At 45.9% G+C, this 13,622-nt stretch overlaps 1 protein-coding gene across 1 annotated transcript in view; it reads right to left on the bottom strand.

The window, feature by feature from the left end:
* Positions 1-10,904, bottom strand: part of ACTR2 (actin related protein 2) — a 115,716-nt gene extending 104,812 nt beyond the window's left edge. Inside the window, exon 1 of the mRNA XM_082249378.1 lies at positions 10,658-10,904. Within this exon, the coding sequence (XP_082105504.1) occupies positions 10,658-10,705 (48 nt within the window). The 5' untranslated portion in view covers positions 10,706-10,904. The remainder of the gene's footprint in view (positions 1-10,657) is intronic.
* Between the last annotated feature and the right edge of the window lie 2,718 nt (positions 10,905-13,622).

Raw genomic sequence — 13,622 nt, 5'->3', positions numbered from 1 at the left:
TCTCAATCAATACTATTTTTAATCCTTATGTTGCTAGCGTTCATAAACAGGCAAGGAAAGTATGTCATAATTACTTGTTGTAGACTTTTTTTTTTTTTTAACATTTCTTCAGTTACCATATTTTCCGGCGTATAAGACTGCGCGTAGAAGACGACCCCCTAATTTTCAAGTTAAAACATAGGTTTTGGGCTATATTCGCCTTATAAGACTACCCACCTTCCAAAGCAAGGCAACACCATTGAAAAACATCAGATTTCTCATAGATCTCCAAGGTACCCCAAGTACTGTAATACATGTAATCACTCATATCATCTCCAAGGTACCCTAAGTATTACCAGTATATGTTATCTCAAGACGCTGGCTGTGTGAAATCCTGTACCGTTATACCGTAGCTTCGGCTACATACAGTATACCGCGCTGAGCCAATCACAGTGAGCGATGTATTCTATTATTGAATGCAAAGCCTGCTCGGATTGGCAGAGTCAGAGAGGCGGGCTGGTGTTACTCCGGCAATCCGAGCAGGCTTTGCATTCAATAATAGAATACATAACTCTCCCTGATTGGCTCAGCGCGGTATACTGTATGTAGCAGAAGCTACGGTACACCGGTACAGGATTCCCACACAGCCAGCGTCTTGAGAGATTACATCTACCGGTAATACTTATACTTAGGTTACCTTGGAGATATTATACTCGGCGTATAAGACGACCCCCCCATTTTGGGGGGATTTTTTTGAGGATTCAAAAGTAGTCTTAAACGCCAGAAAATACAGTACTTCCTAGTTTAAAGGCCTAGGCAAATAATGTCATATCCCGTGCCTCTTCAGGAGGGGTTTTCTCAGCTAAGCACATCCTCTTGCATGCATGCCTGAGCTAAAGGCAGGTGAATTCCAGGAAGTGAATGCTACCCGAATCACCCGCCCTTACTCAAGATGGCCACAGCCAGAAATGGGGTGTTTTTCAAAGAGATTTCTCAGCAAAATAAAGCATTGAGATATGGATGATTGGGTGAGTTTGTCTTGAATATTAAAAAAGAATTTAACCGCATTTCTGCTTTGTGGTGCTCAGATTCAGTGTAGTTCAAATTTATCAGTAGTTTTGAGGTTTATACCCAAGGTTCACCCACTGTTACATAAGATTAAAATGTGAAAAATTCACAACTGTTGCCCATAAATCTCTCAAAATGCAACTGGAAATGTGCAGAGTGCAAATCAATACAAATGCACAGGGTCACATTGGGATTGGGCAGGAAAAAGTGATTTTTTGCCCTACTATCCTAGGCAAAAACTAGTGTTTTCCATCTGCTTACTGATACAGTTAGTTCCTCTTGCATGGTTACACTCGGCTTCCTTTATAACTATGTGAAACGTGAGTTACCCTACACTGAAAAGGAAGTTAAAAAAAAAAAAAAGTTCCCATCAGCAAACCTCAACTGTTCATTTTAGTGTACAGCACAAAGGTGTCCATTTCATTAATGAAGACACCAATGAGCCTTCCAAAAGTTTATCAATACTAAAAAGTACAATGTTACAAACTATATAAAACAAAGACTTCATTTCAGACTCATTTTCAAAGCAGGATTAAAGTGGAGTTCCGGCCAAATTTTTATTTTTTTTACAAAAAATACCCCTAGAACAGTCAGGGCTAGTGCATTTAAACAACTATATCCTCTAAACTGTCCCGTTTAGTGTACATGCAGCATGAATTACTTACCTTGTGAAGTTCTTGTCCAGCGCAGCCATCTGCGGTGTCGGCAGCTGAAGCCGCAGTGTCCCTCGAGTCCCAGAATGATATACCCTCGTCACTTCCGGGGCAGGATCGTAATCCCGCAGCTGGTTCCGCGTCATTGCGCATGCCCAGAAGCTGTTCTCCATCCATAGGCAGAGAAGGATGCGCCTGCACCGGAAGTGACGAGGGACACCGGTGCAGGCGCATTGACTCCTGGGATTGATGACACTCATCTCCCAGGAGTCAATGCAAAGCAGGAAATGACCTCAGCGGCCGCATAAGGAGGAAGTGTGAAGAATGGAAGTTATTTTTCATTAAAAATAAGGTAAGGGAACATAAAAAAAAAATAGCCAAATCGAGTTTAGAAAAAAAGGATATAGGTATGCATGATGTGAAGTTGAAAATGTGGCTGCATTTCCGCTTTAAGTGCCGGTTCACATAAATGCGATGCAGGAACCCTGCAAATCCATTGCGGATTCCCACATCGCATTTAAATCCCAGGCAGTTAACACTGCCATGTGCAAATTGCTGGGGGTGTCAATACAAAGTTACCGACACCCCCAGATCAGTTCGCATATCGCAGTGTGAACTGTCAGTTTGGACATTAATCGGATCGCATAGGTGTGAACACACATGCGATCCGATTCTGCTGCGGACCCAAAAAAAGGGTCCTGTGCGAATTGTGTCCGAATGCGATGCGAATTCAGCCATACAATCTTATTCCCACAAATAGAGCTTTGTTAGTGGTACTTTATCATCTGTGCAATTTTTATTATTTTTTTTTTTTTTATAGGGCAAAAAACAAAAAAGTGACAATTCTGGAAAAAAAAAAAAATTGTTTTTCACTTTCTGCTATTATATAACATTCCCAAAAAAAAATGTTTAAAATCTAATTTTTTTCATCATTTTAGGCCAATTTGTATTCTGCTACATATTTTCGGTAAAAAAAAAAAAAAAAAATCCCAATAGGCGTATTTTAACCGGTTGCCGACCGCCGCACGACTATATACTGCGGCGGTCAGTCCCGGCCAGGCAGAGTGACGTATCGGTACGTCACTCGCCTGTCACTGACTTGCGAGCCTATCGCGGGCGGGCGCGCGCCCGCCGCGGCTCGTTCACAGGCAAGTCAGTGCGTGTGACCGGCGGACTCGATGTCCGCCAGTCACACTGCGATCGCTCCTGTGAAGGGAGAAAGACAGAGCAGCTTGTGTAAACAAGCTGCCTGTCAGTTCTCCCTGTGTAAAAGTGAAGATCTGTCCGTTCTACTATGTAGAACGGTGGATCTTTGCTTTTACACCAATAGGAATGTCCCTACACAGTTAGAATCACGCCCCTAGGACACACTTAACCCCTCCCTGTCCAATAAAGTTAACCCCTTCCCTGCCAGTGTCATTTTTGCAGTAACAGTGCATATGTATAGCACCGATTACTGCAGTAATGTCACTGGTAACCCCAAAAGTGTCAAAAATGTCAGTCAAGGGTCCGATCTGTCCGCCGCAATGTCGCAGTACCGAAAAAAAAAAAATCGCAGATCGCCGCCATTACGCGTTAAAAAAAAAACACCAAAAATGACAAAAATCTTTCCCTTTGTTAGTAAACGCGATAACTTTTGCGCAAACCAATCAAAATACGCTTTTTGCGATTTTTTTTACCAAACATAGGTAGCATAAAACAAATTGGCCGAAAAATGTTAAAAAATTTTGATTTTTACTTTTTTTTTTGGGGAATTTCATATAAAAAAATGTGAAAAATATTGTTATTTTTGCAAAATTTACGCTCTTTTTTTGTTTATAGCGTGTGATCAAAAAATCGCACAGGTGATCAAATACCACCAAAAGAAAGCTCTGTTTGTGGCAAAAAAAGGACGTCAAATTAGTTTAGGTACAGCGTCGCACGACCGCGCAATTGTCCGTTAAAGTCACGCAGTAAAAAAATCGCAAAAAAACCCCTGGTCCTTTAGCAGCCAAATCCTCCGGGGCTTAAGTGGTTAATTGGTTTGCGCAAAAGATATCAGGGAAAGGGAAAAGATGTCTTTTTTTGTTACTAGTAATGGCAGTGATCAGAGATTTTTAGCAGGACTGACATTGTGGCGGACAGCTCAGACCCCTGACATTTTTGACACTTGGGGGGGGGGGGGGGGGGGGGGGACCAGTGACACTACTACAGTAATCAGTGCAAAAAAATATACGCTGGCAGGGAAGGGGTTAACACTAGGGGCGAAGGATTAAATGTGTCCCTAGGGGGTGCTTTCTGTGTGGGGGATGGGCTTGCTAAATAGAAAAAACACAGGATCCCTGTGTTCATTACGGACAGATTGATTGGCTGAGACACATTGGCTCCCAGGGCTGTCAGTCAGTTAGCCGAGAGAGAGGCCGAACCGCAGCTCCATGTCTGAATGGACACACAGAGCTGCAGCTCGGGTGCCCCCATAGCAAGCTGCTTGCTGTGGGGGGACTTGACAGGAGGGAGGGGCCAGGAGCAGCAAAGAGGGAGCTGAGTAGAGGAGGATCCAGGCTGCCTTGTGCAAAAGCAACTGCACAGAGGAGGTAAGTAGATCATGTTTTGTTTTAAAAAAGGAAAGGAGACTTTACAATCACTTTAGTCTCCGTTTCCACTACCGCCGTCTACAAAGTTGTGCTACTTCTAGCGCGACTTCGTAGTGAAAGTAAACTGCGGCTTTCAGTGCGACTTGTCCCTCATCATAGAGGGAAGTCGCACGGAAGTCGATTCAAAAGTAGTGCACAAACTACTTTTGAAGTCGCCGCAACTGAAGTCGCAGCAGTGAAAACGGGCCCGATTGAAACGAATGGCTTTTGACTTGCTGTGCGACTTGACATGTGTCAAGTCGCACAGCAAGTCACAATAGTGGAAACCGGCCCTTAAATCTTTATAAATCTTAGGGCCAGTTCACAATAGAACAGGGTTCCGTGCACGTTTCTCGCACCACATTCAAAACGCACCGTAATTGCGATCTGCAGCAGATGTCAATATTAAGTTATTGACACCCCAAACACAGGTCGCAAAAGCAGTGAATTTGCCAGCACCGGATCGCATTGCATACAAGTAACATGCAATCTGGTAGCAGCGAGTTACCACAAGTAGCGCATGCACTACTATTGGTGTGGTGCTATGCCATATCAGCCAATTCAAAATAGCCTGAAATCACACAGCACAAAACTGCATGTGAATCGCACATGAATGCACAGTACATTCTTTTGCAATTGCTGGTGTGTAAACAGACCCTTTAATGATAAACTGCTATGAATGGGTTAACAAGCAAGTTCCTAGCTTGTCAGAGCACCTTGTAAAAGAACACCTTTCATCCAATATAAATAAACCCCGCCTAAGTCTACCTGATAGTAAAAGGGCAGTTTCTGGCGTAAAGTTGTCTACAGAGAAAACTAGAAAGCGATGGGAAATTCAAAATTATACAGTAGTACAGAACAGGGATTGGGGTGAAAACATCCAATCAGGACATTTTCACATCCTGATGATTCTTTGAACAGGAAAGGGAAGTCTTTACTTTTAGATGCACTTTAAAAAAGGAGTTGCAAAGTCCCATCGTTTTTCACCTTCATGCATTCTTTGCATTAAAAACCTTTTCTGCTTCACCTGCCCCCAGACCCCCCCCTTTATTTACCTGGACCCGATCGTTCCAGCGACAAGCACAAGCCCAGCAGCTCCAGTCACTGTCTCGGGTCCTCATTGGATAGATTGATAGCACTGGGAGCCAATGTCAATTAAATCCAGTGGCAACGGGGGGGGCGGTGCCGAGTCCTGCTGGGAGCGCACCCGCACAGGTGTCCCCATGGGAAGTGGCTCTCCACGGGTCACCCGAAGAAGAGGAGGAGCTACACCAGGGCACCCCAGTAAAGGAGGATTTGGGCTGCTGTACTAAATTCTTGCACATTAGAAATATAACATGTTTGTTATTTAAAAAAAAAAAAAAAGACGAACCTTTACAATCACTTTTATTTGGCATATGGCATGCAACGAGGTTCAATAAAAAAAAAAAAAAAAAAAAAAAGTTAAGGATAAGTTCACTTTTCAGGAAAAAAAAAAATAGATGCACATTTTTTGCAGGAAAAAAATGTGCAATCTTTTTTTTTTTTTTTTTGGAGCCTGTAAAGCACTGCACCAGTGATCAGCAGATCGCTGTTGCCATGCAGGTCTCCAACAGATCTGCCAGTGTATCGCATACATCCCGTACAGGCAATCAGACACAATCTGACAGGAAGAGAGAATGAAATACCACAGCTCCATAGTGCAAATACTGCTGGACCTTGTAGTGTTCCATTCACAGAACACTGAGCGATTGGTGTGGCCAGGCAGGTAGATCCTCACTAAGCCACTTTGTGACAGCTGAGAGGAGGGAGCGCTGACAATGGCTGGTACATGGGAGCCTTTGGGTGACATCATAGCTCCCAGATTTCCCAGCCATTGCTATGCGCTCTCTCCTCTGTCCTGCACCCCCTGCTCACTAACACAGCAGATCACGCAACCGGACAGAAGCAGGCTGAAAAAGTATACTTTTTTTTTTAACACAAGTTAGTCAACATAGCTAACAGGAGGAAAAAGGGGACATTTTTAAAAATAGTTTATTCCATTTTAATAAAAAGAATAGCACTAAATGCTGTAGTGATGCGATACAAGAAATAGCAGTCTTGAGAATTTTGAGAACTTGTGCCTGGAATCAGGTTACAAAGCCTGCAGTGATCTCTAATCTACACAGCCATCAGGCTTCTTCCTGTCATTGTGGAAACTAAACACTGGTTAATCACAATTAACAAATGTGCTATAAAAGAAGCCTATAGCAAAATAATACTCAAAACACAATCCACTGTGATAGAATACTATACCTAAAGACAAGAACTTGTATTGATGAAAAAAAAAAAAAAAAGGACCATACTTTTCAATGAAAGACTACAAAACCAGATGAAGCAAACTGATCACCTTTAGACACACAGCTAGTAGTAGTTACTCACATTCAAATAGGTGTGATCTGAAACCTTGAAGTGATTGTAAAGTCTTATTTATTTTTTTTTTTAAACAAACATGTTATACTTACCTGCTCTATGTAGTTGGTTTTGCACAGAATGGCCTGGATCCTCCTCTTCTCAGGTCTCTCTTAAAGAGGTTGTAAACCCCCCCTTAATGACTTTTGCCTATAGGTAAGCTATAATAAGGCTTACCTATAGGTACTGTAAATATCCACTAAACTTGCACCATTTAGGAGATATTTACATTGCATGCAGCCAATGACGTAATCGGTGCATGCGCCCTGAAGAAATGGCCACCCGTGCCATTCCTTCAGAGTCCTGTGCCGTCAACGGCGGCTCCTGCACGCATGTGTGGGAGTGATGTCATCGCGCCTCCGGCCAATCAGATGGCCGGAGGACGCAAACCAGGAAGAAGGACGGCCGAACATGTCGGCCGTCTCAGCAGGAGCGGGCGGCACTTTGTTCTAAGGTAAGTATTTCATAATGAGCTAGTATACGATGCACAGATCATTATGCCTTTGTCTTTCAGGTTTTTCTTTTAATTTTTTTTCCCTGAGATTTACAACCTCTTTAAGCTGGCCATACACTAGCCGAAAAATCGTTCAAACTCATTTTTGAAAAACTAAAAAATCGGCCGTGAGAGCAGACGATCGTGCCATCATGTAATGACCGAATTTCGAATAAAATCATTCAATGGACGTTTTTCATTCAGTTTGTCACATATGCCTAGTGCAAACAGTTCGGCCGAGGAACACATTAACCTTTCAATTGGTTGCTCATTCGGCAGAATTTTCCAAAATGTTCCTTCGATTTTTCAGCTCTGAAAAGTGAACGATTTTTTTATTTGTGTCCATTAACTGGACAAAAAGCGATAGATCGGACCAAATGACAACGATTTTTTGGCTAGTGTATGGCCAGCATAGGCTCTCCTGTTGAGTTGTTGAGTGCCCTCAGAGCAAGCAGCGAGTCACGGCTCAGTGTGTCCATTCAGACATGGAGCCGTGACCCAGCCCCACCACCTTTCTCTCCTGATTGGCTGAAAGATTTTGATTTACAGCTGCGGGAGCCTATCGCACCACACTGCTGTCACAGGCAATGAGCAGGGGAGTCCCAGGCAGCTTAGACATTCCTGCAAGGTGGATAAAGACCAGCTCAGGTAAGTATTAAGGGGGCTGCAGCACACAGGTTTTGTTTTATCTTAATAAGAACGCATTAATATAAAAAAATTCTCTGCCTTTACAATCCCTTTAATTTTTAGACCCTCATCTAAATAAATGGCTCTCTCAGGTCCAAGTGTGAGGACTACAGCCCCCCCCCCCCCCCAACCACTTAATTTAATCACCATGGTCGGTGTTAAGACAGATTTGAGAAATTGCAAGGGTTAAACTGGTTGAGGGTGTCTTCACAACACCCTGTATCAAGGCAGGATGCGATGATGTCATCTGAGAGTATGTAAATGGCCTACACCTATAGCACGGAATTATTCAACTTTAGTCACAGCTGCAGTTTGTTTTTATCTACAGCCACCCCTTATGTGCCGAGGCAGTTTTTTGGTAAAGGTGAACTAACCCTTTAAAACGACCGTTACCTGCAGAGCTATAAGGGCCCGTTTACACTAGATGCTGTGGAGTTGAAATGACAACTATTTCCAGCGCAAACCCCAAAGCAAATACAAGGCAAAAAAAGTGGTGTCCATTCACAGCACAGCGTAATTGTGTTGTATGCTAAATAGTACTACTTAAAAGTATTTTTTTTTTCCAGGAGCAGCGACCTTAACCACCACACTGCAACATCACCATGGTAAGCAAGGCTCCATAGAAACATCACAGGTGACATTTTAATAATGTTTTAGTTAACATTGCAAAGTGCTGGGGTTGGTGTATTAGCGTGGTGTCTCAGCGCACAACAGTGGCCGTGCGTTCAACATGGCTCGCTGGAGTGACAGAGGCCCTGAATTGTGGGGTAAGCCACTGACCATCACTGAACTGTGGGGTCCATCCATGACACTCAATTATGGGTTACGTCACTGACATTCAGGCCCCTTTCACACTGTTGTGGTGCAGTTTGCCTGCATCACACTGTACCCCCTTGGCTTTCTCTATTGACTTCTATTACATTCCGCGGTTTGGGAACACTTTGTAGAAGCGCAGCAAAACCGCAGGACATAATAGAACTCATTGGAAAGAGCACAGCTAATCCACATCAAAACTATTGTTACACTGCACTGTATCAGGGTGAAAGAGGCCTCACTGAACTGTGGGGGTACGTCTCTCTCCCCCCCAGCCAGTCCGTGAACTGTGGGGGTACGTCTCTCTCCCCCCCAGCCAGTCCGTGAACTGTGGGGGTACGTCTCTCTCCCCCCCAGCCAGTCCGTGAACTGTGGGGGTACGTCTCTCCCCCCCAGCCAGTGAACTGTGGGGGTACGTCTCTCCCCCCCAGCCAGTGAACTGTGGGGGTACGTCTCTCCCCCCCAGCCAGTGAACTGTGGGGGTACGTCTCTCCCCCCCAGCCAGTGAACTGTGGGGGTACGTCTCTCCCCCCCAGCCAGTGAACTGTGGGGGTACGTCTCTCCCCCCCAGCCAGTGAACTGTGGGGGTACGTCTCTCCCCCCCAGCCAGTGAACTGTGGGGGTACGTCTCTCCCCCCCAGCCAGTGAACTGTGGGGGTACGTCTCTCCCCCCCAGCCAGTCACTAGAAGCTACCGGGATTAGCAGTGAAATGCCTTAAACCAGGGTTGTACAGAACTCGGTTCCTCCAGGAAGTTGCTAAGGGGTCCTTGCGCAATGAGCAGTTTCTGCCTCCCAGATAGGTTCTCACTGACACCGATGATCTTTTTAGCTCTCTGTAAGGGGATAATTCTTCCCAATGGCCACAAGTGTAAGGGGAATTCTTCCCACTGATCATCACACCAATGTATCATGAGTTGTAGGTATAGTCATTTGTAGCAGGGGGGTCTCGGAGATCAGAAAAAGTTATTTCAAGGGTTCTTCTGTGTTGAAAAGGTTGAGAAAGGCTGCCTACATTACAACACAAGATCAGATAACTGCAACTAATTACACCAGGAGTAAGACAGAGGAGAGCCTGCTGCACACACCACGCCATGTCCTACTGATTTCCTAATCTCATCCTATAAATTGCATGTGCCAATCCAACAATCAATAGTCACACACACACTATAGAAGATGAATGGGATCCTCCTGCCAGCTCAACACATGTCCAGGTATGCAGTCGGCTTTGATCTGGCTGGGCCTGCACTTCCCTCCCACCAGAGCAGGCGGGGACATGCAGGAAGACATTAACCCCAGACCTGCCACAGCCCAGCCGCCTAATCTGCCTGACACATGAATGAGATGTCAGTGAATGGGGGGCACAGAGCCCAGGGGTAGAGGGGGGGCTGTGTGGAAACTGACACAGGAATGACACATATTGATGAATGGGAGGGTGAGGACATGGGGGCCCCTGGAATAGGGAAATACATGGGGGGGCCCTCTGCCAGCTACAGGATATGAGCTGAAAATTAGGGGGGGGCCATATTAAATGACATGGGGGGGGGGCACTAAAATAAGATATGGGTGGGCCTGGAATATTTAGACAGTGGGGGGGTCCTGGGAGAAGAAATAAATGGGGCCCCTCTGCCTTTCACAGGTAGATGAAATCTGAGATGATATGGGGCCCCTGTATTATAAAATGACAATAGGGGGGGGGGGGGTATGATGCAGCACACAGGGCAGTGCGCTGTGGCATTGATAATAAAGCAGGGGGTGGGCACAGCCCCTGTATGGAGGATTCCGCAGAGCAGCCCGGACACTGCACTCCCTGACAGAGCTTGCTGTGCCGGCACCAGTGATGGTGGGTGTGAGCTCCTCTCTCTCAGACACAGGGGAGGTGACAACCAACGCCCAGCGTGTGCCCGGACACACAGCTACTCACCCCGGTCCCGTTGTCGCACACCACCACCTTCCTGCCTTGGCTGTCCATGTCGGTGCCTCCCTCCTCCGCCGGAGCCGCCGAGCTCTCAATCACTGGCTAAACCGGAAGTGCGTCCCCCGCCCGACACCAATACTACTTCTCCTTCTCCTCCGGTAGGTGGGAACACGTGACGCGCCGTGTCACTGGCAGCCTCCGCCCCAAACGGCCAATCAGGAAGAAGCACGGGAGTCTTGCGGCGAGGGCGGGGGGGAGCGGAAAGAGCGGTTGGACGGAGAGGTGAGGAAGCCGGAAGTTCATTCATCCGGTGTGGATGCTGCTTGCGCCATCTTTGTTATTGGCAAAGAAGAAAGCTCACTTTATGATATGCAAGAGAATGAGCAGTTGATGTGTGACTTAAAGAGGAAGTAAACCCGTTTAAAAAATGTGAAAAAAAAAATGTAAAGACAAACGCATAATGAGCTAGTATGCATCGCATACTAGCTCATTATGAAGTACTTACCTAAAAACGAAGCCCCCTCAGTGCCGACAGGACGGCCAACATGTCCGGCTGTCCTGCTTTCTGGATCTCGTCCTCCGGCCATCTGATTGGCCAGGGCGCGATTACATCACTTCCGCGCATGCGCGCGGGAGCCGCCGTTCACTGCAATGAGATCTGAAGGAATGGCACGGGTGGCCGTTCCTTCAGAGTGCATGCGCCGATGACGTCATCGGCTGCATGCACTGTAAATATCTCCTAAACGGTGCAAGTTTAGGAGATATTTATAGCACCTATAGGTAAGCCTTAATGTAGGCTTACCTATAGGTAAATGTAAACAAAAGGGGTTTACAACCTCTTTAAAGGGATTGTAAACGATCACCTTATAAAACAATCTATTCAGTTTAAAATAGAAATAAAAAGCCAAAACATTTATGTATAGATATAAAAAAAATTGGATTTTTTTTTTCTTACGGTAAAATCCTTTACTCTGATGTTCATTGATGAACACAGCTCCAGATCTTCTTGGCCATTGGGTTATACTGCCCTCTACAGGAGTAGGACACTAGGCAGTAAAAAACTTTACTCCGCCTATGGGGCAGTCCCAGGGGATATACTCCCAGTTCTTGCTATAGGCACTATGTTTGGTTGTAAGCAGTGTCAGAAGAAATATAACCCAACTCAACAGAGAGGTGTGTGCTGTGTCCGTCAATGAACATCAGAGAAAAGGATTTTACCGTAAGACAAAAATCCAATTTTCTCTTGACGCAACAAAGCTCCTAGTTCACTCCCTGGTCATCTCGCGTCTCGACTACTGCAATTCCCTTCTCATTGGCCTACCTCTACACAGGTTATCCCCCCTTCAATCCATCATGAATGCTGCCGCCAGGCTCATCCACCTCTCCAATCGCTCAGTGTCTGCCACTCCTCTCTGTCAAGCCCTCCACTGGCTTCCAATCACCCAACAAATTAAATTCAAAATACTAACAACATCTTACAAAGCCGTCCACAATTTAGCCCCCAGTTACATCACTAGCCTTGTCTCAAAACACCAACCGAATCGCTCTCTTCGTTCCTCTCAAAACCTCCTGCTCTCTAGCTCCCTCATCACCTCCTCCCATGCTCGCCTCCAGGACTTTACCAGAGCCTCACCTATCCTATGGAACTCCTTACCCTTCTCTGTCCGATTATCTCCCACTCTATTAGCTTTTAGACAATCTCTGAAAACCCTCCTCTTCAGAGAAGCCTATCCTACCCACACCTGACAACTGTACTTCCCTTTTTCTCCATCAGCTCATCCCCCACAGCTATTGCCTTTTGTTTCACTTGACCCCCCGTCTAGATTGTAAGCCCTTAACGAGCAGGGCCCTCTAAATCCTACTGTATTGAATTGTATTGTAACTGTATTGTCTTCTCTCATATTGTAAAGCGCTGCGCAAACTGTCGGCGCTATATAAATCCTGTATAATAATAATAAAATAATAATTGACGGACACAGCTCCAGATCTTTGGGACATCCCAAAGCAGTGTCAAACATGAGCAGCGGAAAAAACACAGCAGAAAAAAATTCCCCAAAAGGCTAAACCTAGCCAACCAGGTAGCAAGAGCTCAACCAAGAACAACTGGAGCTCACCTGAAAATTACACCCTCAAAGAGGACTAATCCTGTGAAACAGCAGCCTGCAAAACCTTGCGGCCGAAGGCAGCGTCCGCAGATGCCAACACATTCATATTTTGGGACAGTGTCCACAGACGACCAGGTGGCTGCCTTGCAAACCTGCACCACGGACGCCTGATGACGAAAAGGCCCAAGAGGCACTAGGCTCCCTTGTAACCCTTAACAGGGAAAGGAGGTTTCTGACCCTTAAATGAATAGGCCTGCACCACCGTTTGCCTGATCCATCTGGAAATGGTCACAGGGCCGCCATCAGGGGGGTACAGCCAGTACTCCTGTATGGGTCCCGGCACATAGGGGGGCCCGGACAGCAGGAAGATCGGTAGGATGACAGCATACCTCCCAACCTGGGCAGGACTGTCCCCCTGTACAGAGGCTTTGTCCGGCAAAATTCTGGTGATAAATGTTACCTTCTAGCTCAGAAGGACCTGCAGAAGTGGGAACATTTAGAACAGCCAGGGATTGGCTAACAAACCAGCTGGGTGTGCACTATGCAGCCACAATGAGAGACTGCACCTGTCAAATTCATGCTGTGATGTCGGTAATGGGCGGGACTGCTACTCAGACCCGCCCCCTGTGTCAAGCAACACGTGCATAGGGAAGAAGGAGAAGAAAGATATGGCAGCCAGCAACAGAAAGGTATTTTAGAAAGGTAATCATGTGGAAGATGGGGGACCTTTGGGGAAGATAAGGGCAGAGAAGAGGTGTGTGTGTTGCAGAGGTTGTAGCAGCTGGGAAGAGGTGCAGTACAGAGGCATTTACGTACATTCGCTACTATGTACAGCTTGGTATGGCACTACTCCAAATTTTTAACAT

The sequence above is a fragment of the Pelophylax lessonae genome, assembly GCF_965119305.1.
Source record: "Pelophylax lessonae genome assembly, chromosome: 3".
In the NCBI taxonomy this organism is placed as follows: domain Eukaryota; kingdom Metazoa; phylum Chordata; class Amphibia; order Anura; family Ranidae; genus Pelophylax; species Pelophylax lessonae.
The sequence above is the reverse complement of the archived record's forward strand: the minus strand, read 5'-3'. Positions and strand labels throughout refer to the sequence as shown.